Source organism: Salvelinus namaycush, chromosome 21 (assembly GCF_016432855.1).
Source record: "Salvelinus namaycush isolate Seneca chromosome 21, SaNama_1.0, whole genome shotgun sequence".
NCBI classification, from domain to species: domain Eukaryota; kingdom Metazoa; phylum Chordata; class Actinopteri; order Salmoniformes; family Salmonidae; genus Salvelinus; species Salvelinus namaycush.
Genome location: NC_052327.1, coordinates 8,034,069 through 8,052,510, shown reverse-complemented (window position 1 = coordinate 8,052,510; position 18,442 = coordinate 8,034,069). Strand labels below are relative to the sequence as shown.

The 18,442-nt window shown below is 42.9% G+C and overlaps 1 protein-coding gene across 2 annotated transcripts in view; it reads right to left on the bottom strand.

The window, feature by feature from the left end:
* Nucleotides 1-744, bottom strand: part of LOC120066047 (Krueppel-like factor 8) — a 109,132-nt gene extending 108,388 nt beyond the window's left edge. For both annotated transcript variants that reach the window (XM_039017124.1, XM_039017125.1), the window contains exon 1: nucleotides 494-744. In XM_039017124.1, the coding sequence (XP_038873052.1) occupies nucleotides 494-520 (27 nt within the window). In that variant the 5' untranslated portion in view covers nucleotides 521-744. The remainder of the gene's footprint in view (nucleotides 1-493) is intronic.
* Between the last annotated feature and the right edge of the window lie 17,698 nt (nucleotides 745-18,442).

Below are 18,442 nucleotides of genomic sequence, written 5' to 3'. Positions count from 1 at the left end.
GCCAGCTAGCTAACTGAATGTAATGCTGCGTTGATAACGAAGTGGGAAGGTGGTAATCACCAGTTGGGAAGTCGTATATATCAGTTGAACGCAATCACGTGCTTTGAAGTCGTTGAGAAACGCCGATTGGCCAAGAGCTGAGTCAACCATAAACCAATAGTACAGTTATCATGCGTGTAAACAAATTGTGTTCAAAAATGTAATTTCCTTAGTGGTAACATCAGAGGTCAGTATGTGGGAGAGCTCGGAGCTCAAGGATGATAGATGAGTTTCCCACTTTTAATTTTCCCAGTTATGTGGTAAATACCACCTTCCCACTTGGGTATGAACGCACCATAACAGTCAGGCTTCCTACAGCTGCCTTCCACCTTGTCAGACACTCGTCAATTTTGTTTCAATTGGCACATGATGTAACTGACAATGTCAACGCATTTCAATATCGTCCGATCACAGTTTGCTGCACAGGGCAAAGTCAATAATGGTCAAGACTTACTTTCTTGCTTCGAGTCTCGGTGTGCATCTCGGTAGCTAGGGTGGAGTAGAGGGAGGGGGGGGTCGGTAGGGTGAATTTAAATAATAGTAATCTTGTTGGCAGTTTTCCACCTTTCGAATCAAAGTCCTATTTGGGAGAAAGGTGTACCGTTTGCCTCTTAGGATATTATTTTAGATCATATCCACGGCGTCGACTGATCCTCTATCCTCCCCCAGTAGCGTCTCTCTCTCTCTCGGTGTGTTGTTGCCGCGTACAGTATGAAGGGTGATCGATGCCACTGAGAAGGAGGAGCTAGCGATGAGGGGTGATCGATGCCACTGAGAAGGAGGAGCGATGCCTGTGGATAACTGCTGTTGACCCTTTTTGTCGGGGTTTGTCAAAACACCTCTGCTTTTTTAAACGAATGTAAAATGGATTTTTAGATGGTGTCGCTTGTGGCGTATACTTTGGAACACTTTCCTCGCGATCGTGGAAGGTTAGGTTACTATTCTTGATAATTCCCCGATGTCTGTACTTTGCCGGATAAGGAACATCTGACGAATGTCTTCATCCCCAAATAGTCTGATTGGGAGCTCCAGTGAAAGCTAACAAGTTGCCTAAAAGGAGCTGGTTCTGATTTGCTGGTCATCTCTTCAACTGTTGGTGACACTTAGAAATGATGAACATTTTCTCCAGCCTAGCGAGTTTACATGATTGTGCATAATGATAGTATACTTTACAACTAAAGTAGCTACAGTTAGTTGGTAGCAAGCTAACTCTATATCTCAGTTAGCTATCTAATTGTGTACTGCCTTGAATTATGCAATGTTTGAATTTGATATGGTTTGTGATGCAAAGTATTTGCCGTGGATTGCAGTGATTCGAAGCAACAGAACATTTTCCTGACTCTCCATTAGTGCTGAGCGATTAGTGCTTTTTGAGGTCAGTTCGGTTTGATAATTTAAATAATTTCGGTTATGATCAATTGTTTTACAATGACTGTAAAGCTTTTTAATGGAAATTCCAAAGCCCAAACTATTCAACATTCAATTGCCAAAACATTAAAAATATTCCAATGTCTCTGTCTGGTCCACATTGGGTAGAAAGCAATAGAAAAATAGGAAATTACTATGAAATAATCAAATATTTCAATTGTGTATGTACAGTGAGCTTCAAAGGTATTGAGACAGTGAACATTTTGTTGTTGTTTTGGCTCTGTACCCCAGCACTTTGGATTTGAAATGATACAATGACTGAGGTTAAAGTGCAGACTGTCAGCTTTAATTTGAGGTTATGCTGCAATAGTCTATGTGCCGGGGGGCTAGGGTCAGTCTGTTATATCTGGTGTAATTATCCTGTCTTATTTGGTGTCCTGTCCCTCCTCTCCCGGAGAACCTGAGCCCTAGGACCCTGCCTCAGGACTACCTGGCCTGATGACTCCTGGCTGTCCCCAGTCCACCTGGTTGTGCTGCTCCTTCAGTTTCAACTTTTCTGCCTGCGGCTAGGGAACACTGACCTGTTCACCGGACGTGCTACCTTGTCCCGGACCTGCTGTTTTCAACTCTCTCTCTCTCTCTCTCTCTCTCTTTCTCTACCGCACCTGCTGTTTCGACCTCTGAATGCTCGGCTATGAAAAGCCAACTGACATTTACTCCTGAGGTACTGACCTGTTGCATCCTCTACAACCACTGTGATTATTATTTGACCCTTCTGGTCATCAATGAATGTTTGAACATCTTGAAGAACAATCTGGCCTTAAATGGCCAAATACTCTTATAATCTCCACCCGGGAACAGCCAGAAGAGGACTGGCCACCCCTCAGAGCCTGGTTCCTCTCTAGGTTTTTTCCTAGGTTCCAGCCTTTGTAGGGAGTTTTTCCTAGCCACTGTGCTTCTATATCTGCATTGCTTGCTGTTTGGGGTTTTAGGCTGGGTTTCTGTATAGTTATATACTATACAGAATATAGTTTGTGACATCGGCTGGTGTAAAAAGGGCTTTATAAATACATTTTATTGATTGATTGATCCATAACGTGTGAACCATTTAGAAATTAGAGCACTTTTTGTACATAGTCCCCCCCCATCACAAGACTTGTCTGAAGGTCCCTCGTGCCAGTTGAAAAAATGAATGGAAGTACAGTATATACAGTATGGAGACTGTTTAGTGCCAAAAATAAGGGGATATATAGGACAGACACTTCAGAACAAACTTCCTTTAGGTTTTTGGGGGGGGACTCTGTTGTTCCATGTAGTGAATTTGTTATTCAATGCGTTTGTATGGGCTAATAGCAGTACGGCCACGCATGTATTTTTTGGGTAGTTCAAGGGGTCTTAAAATTCAAAATTAAATAGCAAAATGATCCGTATAGCTTATTAGAACCACCCCTCACATATTCCTAGCACTCAATTATTACATCATGCTTGTGACGCTACTAACTTGTTGGATGAATTTGTTTTGGTTAGGTTTCAGATTATTTTGTGCCCAAAGAAATGAATGGTAAATCATGTATTGTGTCATTTTGGAGTCACTTTTATTGACTGTTTCTGAACACATTAATGTGGATGCTACCATAATTACGGATAGTCCTGAATGAATCGTGAATAATGATGAGTGAGAAAGTTAGACGCACAAATATCATACCCCCCCCAAGACATGCTAATTTCTCACCGTTACAATAACTGGAGAGGTTAGCATTATTTTGCGAGGGGGGGGATGATATTTGTGTGTCTAACTTCTTCATTCACTCAAAAAAAAGTTTCACTGTCCCAATACCTTTGGAGCTCAGTGTATCACATATTTTATTTTATGACTTTATTATTTTTCATCCCTTAGTCATCTCTGATCAGACAGTAGCAGTCAGCCAGCCAGACCATCTAACGTTATGTATGTGCTCCCCATACTGTACTGTCGTCAGTCATCCTATTTAGCTAACCTGCCTAAGTATGCTGCAAAGCTGTCCTGACAATCATTTGACTTGTTCTTCAAAGTAGATAAGGCCATACTTTCACGAACTGTCTCTGTCTCTCTCATTGTTGGGTACATTCCTCTCTCATGCGGTCTGTGTGTATCTAACATAACGTAGCAGGCGTAAAAGTGTATCAATCCTGAGATCTGTATAATAATGACAAGATGCTCATGTCTCCGCCCTGACAGTGGGAGTCGTTGTCCCAAAGGTGGGAAGGCAGGCGAAAAGCGTAGGTCCAAAATAAACCCGTAGAAACACATTGTGCTTATTTTGGACAGATTTTGGCGAGTGAAACCTCTCACTTCGCCTCTTCATCTCTGATCCATCACTGTCCGGCCCTTGTAGTTAATTACCACGTTTCTGAGCTGAACTAGGTTGAATATTTGCTTCATGAAAACTACAACTCCCTTCAGCCCAGCGTCCCACATACTGTGCATTTGGAAAGTATTCAGACCCCTTCACTTTTCCACATTTTGTTATATTACAGCCTTATTCTAAGATAGATTAAATTATTTTTCCCCTCATCCATCTACACACACAATACCCCATAATGACAAAGTGAAAATAGATTATTTGAAAATTTAGGGAAAAAATAAATTTAAAAAACACAGAAATACCTTATTTACATAAGTATAAGTAAGTAATAAGTATTAAGAACCTTGCTGTTAAGAACATTGCTCAGGTGCACCCTGTTTCCATTGATCATCCTTGAGATGTTTCTACAACTTGATTGGAGTCCATCTGTGGTAAACTGAATTGATTGGACATGATTTGGAACGGCACACACACCTATTCTATATAAAGTCCTACAGTTGACAGTGCATGTCAGAGCAAAAACCAAGCCATGAAGTCAAAGGAATTGTATGTAGAGCTCAGAGACAGGATTTAGTCAAGGCACAGATCTGGGGAAAGGTACCCAAAATATTTCTGCAGCATTGAAGGTTCCCCAAGAACTCAGTGGCCTCAATCATTCTTAAATGGAATAAGTTTGGAACTACCAAGACTTCCTAGAGCTGGCCGCCCGGCCAAACTGAGCAAGGGAGGTGACCAAGAACCCAATGGTCACTCTGACAGAGCTCCAGAGTTACTCTGTGGAGATGGGAGAATCTTCCAGAAGGACCACAATCTCTGCAGCACTCCACCAATCAAGCCTTTATGGTAGAGTGGGCAGACGGAAGCCACTCCTCAGTGAAAGGCACATGACAGCCCGCTTGGAGTTTGCCAAAAGGCATCTAAAGGACTCTCTGGTCTGATGAAACCAAGATTGAACTATTTGGCCTGAATGCCAAGTGTCATGCCTGCAGGGAACCTGGTACCGCTCATCACCTGGCCGATACCATCCCTACGGTGAAGCATGGTGGTGGCAGCATCATGCTGTGGGGATGTTTTTCAGTGGCAGAGACTGGGAGACTAGTCAGGATCAAGGGAAAGATGAATGGAGCAAAGTAGCGAGATCTTTGAAAACCTGATCCAGAGCGCTCAGGATCTCAGACTGGGGTGAAGGTTCACCTTCCAACAGGACAACGACCCTAAGCACACAGCCAAGACAACGCAGAAGTGGCTTTGGGACAAGTCTCTGGATGTCCTTGAGTGGCCCAGCCAGAGCCCGGACTTGAAACCGATCGAACATCTCTGGAGAGACCTTAAAATTAGCTGTGCATTGACGCTCCCCATCCACCCTGACAGAGCTTGAGAAGATCTGCAGAGAAGAATGGGAGAAACTCCCCAAATACAGGTGTGCCAAGCTTGTAGTGTCGTACCCAAGAATACACGAGGCTGTAATCGCTGCCATAGGTGTTTCAAACAAGTACTGAGTAAAGGATATTAATACTTTAGCAAATGTGATATTTCAGTATATATATATTTATACATTTGCTGACATTTCTAATAACTAGTTTTTGCTTTGTCGTTATGGGGTATTGTGTGTGTGTGTGTGTGTGTGTGTGTGTGTGTGTGTGTGTGTGTGTGTGTGTGTGTGTATATATATTTAATCCGTTTTAGAATAAGGCTGTAACGTAACAAAATATAGAAAATGTGAAGGGGTCTGAATACTTTCCGAATGCACTGTATGTCTCGACTTGATTTCTGTAGAGAAACGGCACGTTGGGCTCAAATACAGAGCTAAATTGAATTCAAGCAAACCGATGGTCTTTTTTCTTTTTTTTTATAACTGAAAAAATATACAGTACTGTGCAAAAGGTTTAGGCAGGTGTGAAAAAATGTTGTGAAGTAAGAATGCTTTCAAAAATAGACATGTTAATAGATTATATTTATCAATTAACAAAATGCAAAGTGAGAACAGAAAATCTAAATCAAATCAATATTTGGTCTGACCAACGTCTGCCTTCAAAACAGCATCAATTCTTCTAGGTACACTTGCAGAGTTTTTGAAGGAACTCGGCAGGTAGGTTGGCCCGAACATCTTGGATAACTAACCACAGTTCTTCTGTGGATTTACATGCTGACCAGACCGGACACATCGCGTGCGCGAGCGTCGCAAAATACATTTAGAAATCCATGTTATTCAATTATTGCACCCACACTGCTTGCGCGCGCCAACGAGCGTCTGCGACGCCAAGGGCTAAAATAGAAGTCGTTCCTATTTCTGACGCAGATCGCACTGAAAGTCATCTCCTCATTGGTTTATAGAAGCAGGTACCCACGTGCCATCTCCTCATTGGTTATACCCACGTGGGTGACTGAAAGACGAACTTTGTTGCCGGTTGTCGTGACCAAACTGTAAAGGAAGAAACCACATGGAAAAAGTGGTAAGCAAGTAAGGTCCATTTTCATCAAGTCAAATACATTTGTGTTTGAGTTTTCATGATGCTTGTAGATAAATTAAAGATTGTTCTATACATCAGATGGGGTCTAAGCTTTATTAAGAGGTCTTAAACCTAGCATGAAAGTGCATCCTTGTAGCTGTTTGGGCTAGAACTTTTCTAGAATGCTTAAGAACAGAAGCTATTAAACAAAACAGCATCTGTTCTTGAGCATTCTAGAAAACTGTTAGCTATTTACTTAGGTAGCAGTAGTACGCTAGCAAGCCTGACATACACTATATATACACAAAAGTATGTGGACACCCCTTCAAATGTGTGGATTCGGCTATTGCAGCCACACCCGTGGCTGACAGGTGTATAAAATCGAGCACACAGCCATGCAATCTCCATAGACAAACATTGGCAGTAGAATGGCCTTACTGAAGAGCTCAGTGACTTTCAACTTGGCACTGTCACAGGATGCCATCTTTCCAACAAGTCAATTCATCGAATCGCTGCCCTGCTAGAGTTTTCCTGGTCAACTGTAAGTGTTGTTATTGTGAAGTGGAAACGTCTAGGAGCAACAACGGCTTAGCCGCAAAGTGGTAGGCCACACAAGTTCACAGAATGGGACCACCTAGTGCTGAAGTGTGTAGCGCCTAAAATCGTCTGTCCTCAGTTCCAAACTGCCTCTGGGAGCAACGTCAGCACAATAACTTCGTCGGGGGCTTCATGAAATGGGTTTCCATGGCCGAGCAGCCACACACAAGCGTAAGATCACCATGCGCAATGCCAAGTGTCTGCTGGAGTGGTGTAAAGCTCTGGAGTGATGAATCACGCTGATAGTCCAGATGGTGAAGTGTCGAACTGCTATGCTTTATCTTGGCCAGGTCGCAGTTGTAAATGAGAACATGTTCTCAACTGGCCTACCTGGTTAAATAAAGGTGAAATAAAGTCCGACAGACAAATCTGGGTTTGGCAGATACCAGGAGAACGCTACCTGCCCGAATGCATAGTGCCCACTGTAAAGTTTGGTGGAGGAGGAATAATGGTCTAGGGCTGTATTTCATGCTTCTGGCTAGGCCCCTTAGTTCCAGTGAAGGGAAATTTTAATGCTACAGCATAGAATGACATTCTAGACGATTCTGTGATTCCAACTTTGTGACAACAGTTTGGGGAAGGCCCTTTCATATTTCAGCATGACAATGCCCCAGTGCACAAAGCAAGGTCCATACAATGGTTTGTTGAGATCGGTGTGGAAGAACTTGACTGGCCTGCACAGAGCCCTGACCTCAAACCAGTCAAACACCTTTGGGATGAATTGGAACGCCGACTGCGAGCCAGGCCTAATTGCCCAACATTGGTGCCCAACCGCACTAATGCTCTTGTTGCTGAATGGAACAAGTCCACGCAGCAATGTTCCAACATCGAGTGGAGGCTGTTATAGCAGCAAAGGGGGACCAACTCCATATTAATGTCCATGATTTTGGGATGAGATGTTCGATGAGCAGGTGTCCACATACTTTTGAACATGTAGCGTATTTTGGATACACATAGCTGTGTGGAGGGGTGCAGCACATGGTTTATCAGTTGCAGCACATGGTGTCTCATCAGACAGTTCCCACATTTCCACATCACACAAATCATTTCACCTCTTTAACAGTTTTCCAGCCCACAGGCAGACTTGAACACAACAGGAGCCCAAAGTAGTAAATGGCGTACAGTAGCACAACCACAGGCTGATTGTGCCATACACTGCTACACCACAACTAACCTTCAGTCTCTCTCTCGCTTTCTCTCCCTTCCTCCCCTCTATCTCTAGTTGGTGAAGCAGGAGGGCACAGGAACAGAGATGCCTATGACGTGGGACACTATGTTTGTTCACTATGTTTGCACGCTGCTGGATGGAACTCTGTTTGATGGAATCTCGTTTGGGTCTGCTAAGAGGAGTTGCGAAAACTCTGACCGATATGGAGCAGGGAGTCCCTATTCATCATCAAACCAAAGTAATACACACACACCCACGCACTACAAACTAAGTGTACAAAGTATGTAATTGTGTGTTCTCTGGATATATACAGTGGTTCCTCCTTTAAAAGTTGCAAGCTTACACCGCGGGACTTAGAGGTACCCAGCATCACGGCTTCATTTCTCAAGACCACCACAAGGGGGAGTTAGAGCACTCATTATGCATTTGGGTCCCAAGGTTTTTATATGACCAATCATATCGAGTGGTTCTAATGACGAATTTGACGCCAGCCACCCATCCCTGGTGACTTTCTTCAGCAAAGATGGCTGACAAAACATTACGGGGGAAGCAAATGTAAGTAGTTATAACGTCATAACGAGTAAGGCTAAAAAAAAATACAATTAAGAGGAATATGTTAGTTAATGTAGAGACAAACGATTGTGCATATTTTTTGTCATAGTTAATTTACGAAAATCACTATTTAGCACGTTTTTTTCAGTCATATCCAATAGCAGGTGTATCAAACTCCATTCTTTGAGTGATGCTGTGTCTGCATGTATGTATTACAATTACACACTTCAACAGTGTTTACCACTCCTGCTCCTGGGACATCAATGATTACACATTGTAACTATGCAATAGACTAGAAACATGATTTAAGTAAAGGCTGATTTGTAATTCATATATACAGAATCAAAAACAGTACATCCTGCCAGCACGCCCACAAGTGTGCTGAATGAGCAGCTAGAATGGTGTGTCGGCATCGAGTAATTGTCTCTGGCCCCCTCCCAGTTAGGGGGAGTGATGAGCTCTACAGCAGAGTCTCACAACTCAATCGCTGGTTGAAAACTGTTTTCTGCCCCTCCCAAAAGATAGAATTTGTAGATAATTGGCCCTCTGGGACTCACCCACAAACAGGACCAAGCCTGGCCTGTTGAGGAGTGACGGACTCCATCCTAGCTGAAGGGGTGCTCTCATCTTATCTACCAACATAGACAGGGCTCTAACTCCTCTAGCTCCACAATGAAATAGGGTGCAGGCCAGGCAGCAGGCTGTTAGCCAGCCTGCCAGCTTAGTGGAGTCTGCCACTAGCACAGTCAGTGTAGTCAGCTCAGCTATCCCCATTGAGACCGTGTCTGTGCCTTGACCTAGGTTGGAAAAAACTAAACATGGCGTTGTTCGCCTTAGCAATCTCACTAGAATAAAGACCTCCTCCATTCCTGCCATTATTGAAAGAGATCGTGATACCTCACATCTCAAAATAGGGCTACTTAATGTTAGATCCCTCACTTCAAAGGCAGTTATAGTCAATGAACTAATCACTGATCATAATCTTGATGTGATTGGCCTGACTGAAACATGGCTTAAGCCTGATGAATTTACTGTGTTAAATGAGGCCTCACCTCCTGGTTACACTAGTGACCGTATCCCCCGTGCATCCCGCAAAGGCGGAGGTGTTGCTAACATCTACGATAGCAAATTTCAATTTACAAAAAAAAACTACGTTTTCGTCTTTAGAGCTTCTAGTCATGAAATCTATGCAGCCTACTCAATCACTTTTTATAACTACTGTTTACAGGCCTCCTGGGCCATATACAGCGTTCCTCACTGAGTTCCCTGAATTCCTATCGGACCTTGTAGTCAGAGCAGATAATATTATAATTTTTGGTGATTTTAATATTCACATGGAAAAGTCCACAGACCCACTTCAAAAGGCTTTCGGAGCCATCATCGACTCAGTGGGTTTTGTCCAACATGTCTCTGGACCTACTCACTGCCACAGTCATACTCTGGACCTAGTTTTGTCCCATGGAATAAATGTTGTGGATCTTAATGTTTTTCCCCATAATCCTGGACTATCGGACCACCATTTTATTACGTTTGCAATCGCAACAAATAATATGCTCAGACCCCAACCAAGGAGCATCAAAAGTCATGCTATAAAATCTGAGACAACCCAAAGATTCCTTGATGCCCTTCCAAACTCCCTCTGCCTACCCAAGGACGTCAGAGGACAAAAATCAGTTAACCACCTAACTGAGGAACTCAATTTAACCTTGCGCAATACCCTAGATCCAGTTGCACCACTAAAAACGAAAAACATTTGTCGTAAACATAAGAAACTAGCTCCCTGGTATACAGAAAATACCCGAGCTCTGAAGCAGGCTTCCAGAAAATTGGAACGGAAATGGCGCCACACCAAACTGGAAGTCTTCCGACTAGCTTGGAAAGACAGTACCGTGCAGTATCGAAGAGCCCTCACTGCTGCTCGAACATCCTATTTTTTCCAATTTAATTGAGGAAAATAAGAACAATCCTAAATTTATTTTTGATACTGTCGCAAAGCTGACTACAAAGCAGCATTCCCCAAGAGAGGATGGCTTTCACTTCAGCAGTAATAAATTCATGAACTTTGAGGAAAAGATCATGATCATTAGAGAGCAAATTACGGACTCTCTCTTTAAATCTGCGTATTCCTCCAAAGCTCAGTTGTCCTGAGTCTGCACAACTCTGCCAGGACCTAGGATCAAGAGAGACACTCAAGTGTTTTAGTACTATATCTCTTGACACAATGATGAAAATAATCATGGCCTCTAAACCTTCAAGCTGCATGCTGGACCCTATTCCAAATAAACTACTGAAAGAGCTGCTTCCTGTGCTTGGCCCTCCTATGTTGAACATAATAAATGGCTCTCTATCCACCGGATGTGTACCAAACTCACTAAAAGTGGCAGTAATAAAGCCTCTCTTGAAAAAGCCAAACCTTGACCCAGAAAATATAAAAAACTATCGGCCTATATCGAATCTTCCATTCCTCTCAAACAATTTAGAAAAAGCTGTTGCGCAGCAACTCACTGCCTTCCTGAAGACAAACAATGTATATGAAATGCTTCAGTCTGGTTTTAGACCCAATCATAGCACTGAGACTGAGCTTGTGAAGGTGGTAAATTACCTTTTAAAGGCGTCAGACCGAGGCTGAAATAGCGGAACTCTACCACTAGATGGCATGGTGTCCTCATCACCTCATTAAAGCATGTTAAAACATGGATGACATCCCACATTTTCCTGTGCATTTAACAAACAATTTGCAAGTGCTCTGGAGACTCAGATTCTCTCTTATCACACTGCCTTGGCTGTCAGACATTTTCATTTTAAATATTGCAGTTTTGAAACAGTAAGTGTAGAAGAGGAACAGAGGAAATAACTTAATCTAAGGTTCTAAAAGTCAAACTTATTGACTCCTTTATAGAAAAAAAGTGGTATACTACAGCAGAGGCTACATGGAAACTCGTCATGCGTTGCCACTTAATCTAAACAATCAAATATTTTGCAAGCGTGTATTTGGCTGGCAACAGATAGGACTTGGGTGACGCAGACTGAGCAACGGAGGAAGTAGGTTGAACTGTAGTAGGAGCAGCCTGGGGCTGGCAGCAGAGAAGTCAGTGGTGGTGGTATGGAAGTGAAGTCATCCATAACATGACAAACTGAGGTCCATTGTATAGTCCTCATCCTGCAATGTCTTCATCCTCAAGGTCAGCAGCTTCTCAGTCCAGTATGGCCTTCTGAGTATGCCTGAGCAGGTAGTCCACACCAATCAGCGCTCCTGAACATTTTTAAGACGATAGAGAACCAACACAAGACAAAATGAGTTTGATTTCTCTGTTTTGAGGGATGCAATGATATTAGTTACGAAATGACAGTGTATAATGTACCTAGGTTCTAGCAGAGCTGAGAGACAGTGGAGGCAGTGGTCTTCGTAAAGGCTAAACCAGAGAGAGTCTGAGAAAAAGGCAAAGTGGTCATCAAATGGGCCATAGCAGGGCTGAAGATGGGTCTGGAGAAAGAAATTCTTGAAGATTATAAAAATATTCAGAGTAATCTGTAACTTCTGTGTTTTGCATGTTATTTTGGCATTAATTTGTGTCACTTATCAGTTTGCAAACATTGTAAAAACATTTGAGTGAATAAAGCCGCATACAAACATGGTCTCTTTCTTGCTTTCTTGAGTAAGGCAGCTCCAAAATGCAGGTGTTTCGCTCGCTGCTTTCTGTGGTGGAGGGGCAGCCAGTGGAAAATACAGAGCGTAGGCGTTGGTAATCCTCTAGTTGCGCCATGATTGGCTCAGTGTTCTGTCACTCATGGGGACACTATGTCACTGCAGAATCTACAGGGAGAGCTAGGCAGTTCAAGCCACCTTGGGTGCTGCCATAGATTTACATTAGAAGTGCCCATCCAAGAAGGCTCAAGGTCATTGGCCACAGATAAAATGATGTCAAATCACGTTATATCTACAGTAGCTTTTATTGGACTGATCATGTAAACATCATACTTTCAAAATCTTAGCTAGACAAGCTGTCATCATCATGAATCACGTCAACAATCTACTGGCAAATCCTTTTCAATCTTTGTCATATGAAGAGAAATTATAGATAAAATGTATCGGTGCTCATCGGTCGTAAATCTTAAATTAAACAATGAGTGGTTTGGAAGAAATCAGTGGCTAACTGCAAGCGTTGCAAAGAAATCACTATTTTGCTTCCCCTGCCTGCTATTCGGTGGAGAGGGTGTTTGGTCCAAGTCTGGGTTTAAGCTAAGAAAGTAATACTAAGTGTATGTTTTGTAGTCAGTAAGCTGTTATTAGGGTGAGGCACATGGGCTACTAACTTGGTCCCTTTCCCCCTCAGAACATAGCCTACTGTTCTGGCTTGGTGGAACAGGGAGAATACTGTCAGAACGGCCCATGTTCTGAATTCTGTCGCTGTACATTTCAAAAGTGCTGAACAATGTCCATCTTAGCTCACTCATGAATGTCTTCATTGAAATTACGGATTGCCTCTTATCAGCTCATTGCTCCCTTATGCCATAGTTTGTACATCTCAATTGTTATAGGCCTATTGCTTATATAGGTCTCTCATTAGTATCTTATTCATCATTTTAGGCAATGTTGGAATGATTTCATTGTATTATAATTAGCTCATGTGTTTTCTTGATGAGGAGTAGATACTATATGTTGGGTCTGTAACCATGTTTGCCAGTGACTGTCTCTTCCCATTCAAATATTTGTTTTCAACAAAAAGTTCAGTAGTAGACCCATGTAATTCCAGTTGATGTTTTGTCTTTGCGTCGGTATATTGTATATAAAAGTGGATCCTCATGATTGTATTTTCCTTCCTTTTTAGACCACATACAGTAAGCCTAATAAAATACTTCAAATGGTAGGCTGACTGAGTCTCTCTCTTTCTCTCTCTCTCTGTAAGGGGTGCGTAACTGGTGGCAGGGAAGTCAGACGCAGGAGAGCAGAACTTGGTAATAGCCGGAGCAGTTTAATAGTAAAACCAACGGCATAAGAAATACAAAATATGGGCACAATAACCCGACGCGCACCAGTCAAACAAATGTGCACAAGCACTTACAACAAACAATACCACACAAAGACATGGGGGGAACAGAGGGTTAAATACACAACACGTAATGAGGGAAATGAAAACCAGGTGTGTGGGAAAACAAGACAAAACAAATGGAAAATTAAAAATGGATTGGCGATGGCTAGAAGACCGTCGACCACTGACACTCTCTCTCTCTGTGTGGTGACTTAACGAAGAGTAAATTTAAGGCCTCAACATCTTGCTGAATTTATCTGAACTAACATCTATCTGAATTTCTGTCGGTGTCCATTTTGAAAGTGCTGAACGAATAGTCCTACCTCGTTGCAGCTCGTTAGCTTGCGCTTGCTTATACTTAGAACTAAGTGTTAATAACAGAGGTGGGACCAAGTCATTGTTTTACAAGTCAGAAGTAAGTCTCAAGTCTTAGCACTCAAGTCCCAAGTCAAGACAGGCAAGTATCAAGTCCTAAACTTTGAGTTTCGAGTCATAATAATGTGCTCTTCACCAAATGTAATACCATTTCATATTTTTAGCAAGAGTAAGTTAGTATATTACATTTACGCAAATCATGAATGCTTTTAAAAATATCAATATATTTATTACTTTCCAAATAAACGTTATACTTCCATGTAAATACATGGGTAGCCATGAGAAAGACACACCCCCCCCAATAGTGATCGACTATCGAGGATCGCTATGGGGTGCAATCGGGCTATGTAGGCTTGCACACAATCGCCCAGCCTTAACACACACACACACACACTCCCTCTCTGTGTGGTTACAGTAGGCTAACGTATGTCAATGGTTTTAGGAACAGCAGTAATATCAGGCAGGATTTAGGCTACCAACTGCCATGCCAGGTGTAGCTCAATCTTGGGTGCAATGATCACGTTCCCGCACTGACTGACTGTATGGAGGCTCATTGATTTAACGTTACGTTAGCCTACACTAGTAAAGAAATAAAATATATAGCTGTCGGCTATATTAGCCACGACTTACTGTTCTTTGTGCAGCTTCAAATGTCGAACAAAGTTGGAAATTGTTGCGCCTCCATCTGTAATTTTCTTCCCACATGTTTTGCAAGTTGCAATACGTTTTTTTTTATATAGCATCGTCTATATATCTGAAAATAAAATATTTTTGGGGGGGGTGTCATCTTTCCAAGGGCTCCATCTGAATTCACCCGCCAACGTTCCTCTGCACTGCCACGCACAACTTTTTCTCAGCTGGCACAATTTGATTGGCTGCTGTCCGATTCAAACTGTAATCCGTTAAATGGAGAGTTGATGCGCTGCACACTTTTTTTTAATAGCATAATTTTTTATATTTGGGTTTGGGGAGGGTATCAAGTCAGGTCGAGTCATAAGGCTCAAGTCCAAGTCAAGTCACGAGTCATTGGTGTTAAAGTCAATGTCGAGTTGCAAGTCATCATATTTGTGACTCAAGTCTGACTCGAGTCCAAGTCATGTGACTCGAGTCCACACCTCTGGTTAATAATATATGAATAAACATGATTGCATATTTGAATTAAATTTGCATAGTGTATAATACTGACCCTAGATTGGCACCAACACTCTGAGAAGCCTGATAACTTCTATGGCTATTAAATCCTAATCATGTGATTAAAGATAATCTGGGAACGTAGTTATCAAGCTTCTCAGAGTACGGGTGCCGTACGGGGGCCGTACTACTATGAAGGTCCTGTCAGTTAGAGATGTACACTCACCGGACACTTTATTAGGTACACCTGCGTGTTAACGCAAATAGCCTGCTCCTTCGAACAGCGAATAATGTGGCTGCCTGCAACTCAATCTATAGAGTGTATATAGAGTAGAGAGCTTTAGTTGTTGTTCGACCAAACATTAGAATGGGCAAGATACGTGATCTAAGCATCTTTGACCGTGGTATGATTGTTGATGCCACACATGGTGGTTACAGCATATCAGAAACGGCTGCCCCCCTGGGATTTTTACGCACTACAGTCTCTAGAGTTTACAGAGAATGGTGCGATAAGTGAGTGGCAGTTCTGTGGACAAAAACACCTTGTTAATGAGAGAGGTCAGAGGAGAATGTCCAGACTCAGTCAAGCTAACAGAAAGGCCACAAATCCTCAAATAACAGCTGTTTAAAACAGTGGTGTGCAGAAGGGCATCGTACAACACCGTGAATAATTCAAGCTGTTGTGGAGGCAAAAGGGGGTCCTACCCAGTACTAGATAGGTGTACCTAATAAAAAGTGTATATAATGCTAAAATAAGGTTTGCAAGTTATATATATTTTTTGTTTGTCATTATCTCACAGGTAATCTTTCAAATCCAAGATGGCGTAGCAGTCAGAAGTCTTTGTCCTGTCGTGTCCCTTGTATATATCTTTTTATATATTTTTCTTCGCATATCTTTAAAAAATATTTTCCGAAACCTAAACTTCTAAATACTCTCCTGCAACCCTCCTCACCCAATGTGGCGTGGATCTGTGTTTTTTCTAAAGTATTTCTATTTACTTCGGATCTGGAATCCCTCAACTGAAGCTAGCCAGCTAACTTGCTACCAGCTATCAGTCAGCTAACCACTGCCAGCGGTCATCAGCTAACCTTTAGCTCGGAAAGCTCTCGCCAGTTACCCCGGCCATCCTACAATCTAAGCTTGATGCCCTCAATCTCACACAAATTATCAATGAACCTACCAGGTACAACACCAAATCCGTAAACACGGGTACCCTCATAGATGTCATCCTAACTAACTCGCCCTCCAAATACACCTCTGCTGTTTTCAATCAAGATCTCAGCGATCACTGCCTCATTGCCTGCATCCGTAATGGGTCTGCGACCAATCGACCACTCCTCATCACTGTCAAACGCTCCCTAAAACACTTCTGTGAGCAGGCCTTTCTAATCGACCTGGCCGGGTTATCCTGGAATGACATTGACCTCATCCCGTCAGTAGAGGATGCCTGGTTATTCTTTAAAAGTGCCTTCCTCACCATCTTAAATAAGCATGCCCCATTCAATTAAAAAAAAACTAGGAATAGATATAGTTCTTGGTTCACTCCAGACCTGTCTGCCCTTGACGAGCACAAAAACATCCTGTGGCATTCTGCATTAGCATCGAATAGCCCCCGTGATATGCAACTTTTCAGGGAAGTTAGGAACAAATATACACAGGCAGTTAGGAAAGCTAAGGCTAGCTTTTTCAAACAGAAATTTGCATCCTGTAGTACAAACTCAAAGTTCTGGGACACTAAAGTCCATGGAGAATAAGAGCACCTCCTCCCCACTGCTCTGAGGCTAGGAAACACTGTTACCACCGATAAATCCACTATAATTGAGAATTTCAATAAGCATTTCTCAACGGTTGGCCATGCTTTCCACCTGGCTACCCCTACCCCGGTCACCTGCCCGGCACCCTCCACAGCAACTCGCCCAAGCCCCCACCATTTCTCCTTCACCCAAATCCAGATAGCTGATGTTCTGAAAGAGCAACAAAATCTGGACCCGTAAAAATCAGCCGGGCTAGACAATCTGGACCCTTTCTTTCTAAAATTATCTGCCGAAATTGTTGCAACCCCTATTACTAGCCTGTTCAACCTCGCTTTCGTATCGTCTGAGATTCCCAAAGATTGGAAAGCTGCCGCGGTCATCCCCCTCTTCAAAGGGGGAGACACTCCAGACATAAACTGCTACAGACCTATATCTATCCTACCCTGTCTTTCTAAGCTCTTCGAAAGCCAAGTTAACAAACAGATTACCGACCATTTCGAATCCCACTGTACCTTCTCTGCTATGCAATCTGGTTTCCGAGCTGGTCATGGGTGCACCTCAGCCACGCTCAAGGTCCTAAACGACATCATAATCGCCATCGATAAGAGACATTACTGTGCAGCCGTATTCATCAACCTGGCCAAGGCTTTCGACTCTGTCAATCACCACATTCTTAATGGCAGACTCGACAGCCTTGGTTTCTCAAATGATTACCTCGCCTGGTTTACCAATTACTTCTCTGATAGAGTTCATTGTGTCAAATCAGAGGGCCTGTTGTGCGGACATCTGGCAGTTTCTATGGGGGTACCACAGGGTTAAATTCTCGGGCCGACTCGCTTCTCTGTATACATCAATGATGTCGCTCTTGCTGCTGGTGATTCTCTGATCCAGCTCTACGCAGACGACACCATTCTGTACACTTCTGGCCCCTCTCTGGACACTGTGTTAACTAACCTCCAGATGAGCTTCAATGCCATACAACTATCCTTTCATGGCCTCCAACTGCTCTTAAATGCAAGTAAAACTAAATGCATGCTATTCAATTGATCACTGCCCGCACCTGCCCGCCCGTCCAGCATCACTACTCTGGATGGCTCTGACTTAGAATACGTGGACAACTACAAATACCTAGGTGTCTGGTTAGACTGTAAACTCTCCTTCCAGACTCACATTAAGCATCTCCAATCCAAAATTAAATCTAGAATCAGCTTCCTATATCGCAACAAAGCATCCTTCACTCATGCTGCCAAACATACCCTCGTAAAACTGACCATCCTACCGATCCTCGACTTCGGCGATGTCATCTATAAAATAGCCTCCAACACTCTACTCAACAAATTGGATGCAGTCTGTCACAGTGCCATCCATTTTGTCACTAAAGCCCCATATACTACCCACCACAGCGACCTATACACTCTCGCTGGTTGGCCCTCGCTTCCTACTCGTCGCCAAACCCACTGGCTACAGGTTATCTACAAGTCTCTGCTAGGTAAAGCCCTGCCTTATCTCAGCTCACTGGTCACCATAGCAGCACCCACTCGTAGCACGCGCACTAGCAGGTATATCTCACTGGTCACCCCCAAAGCCAATTCCTTCTTTGGTCGCCTTTCCTTCCAGTTCTCTGCTGCCAAT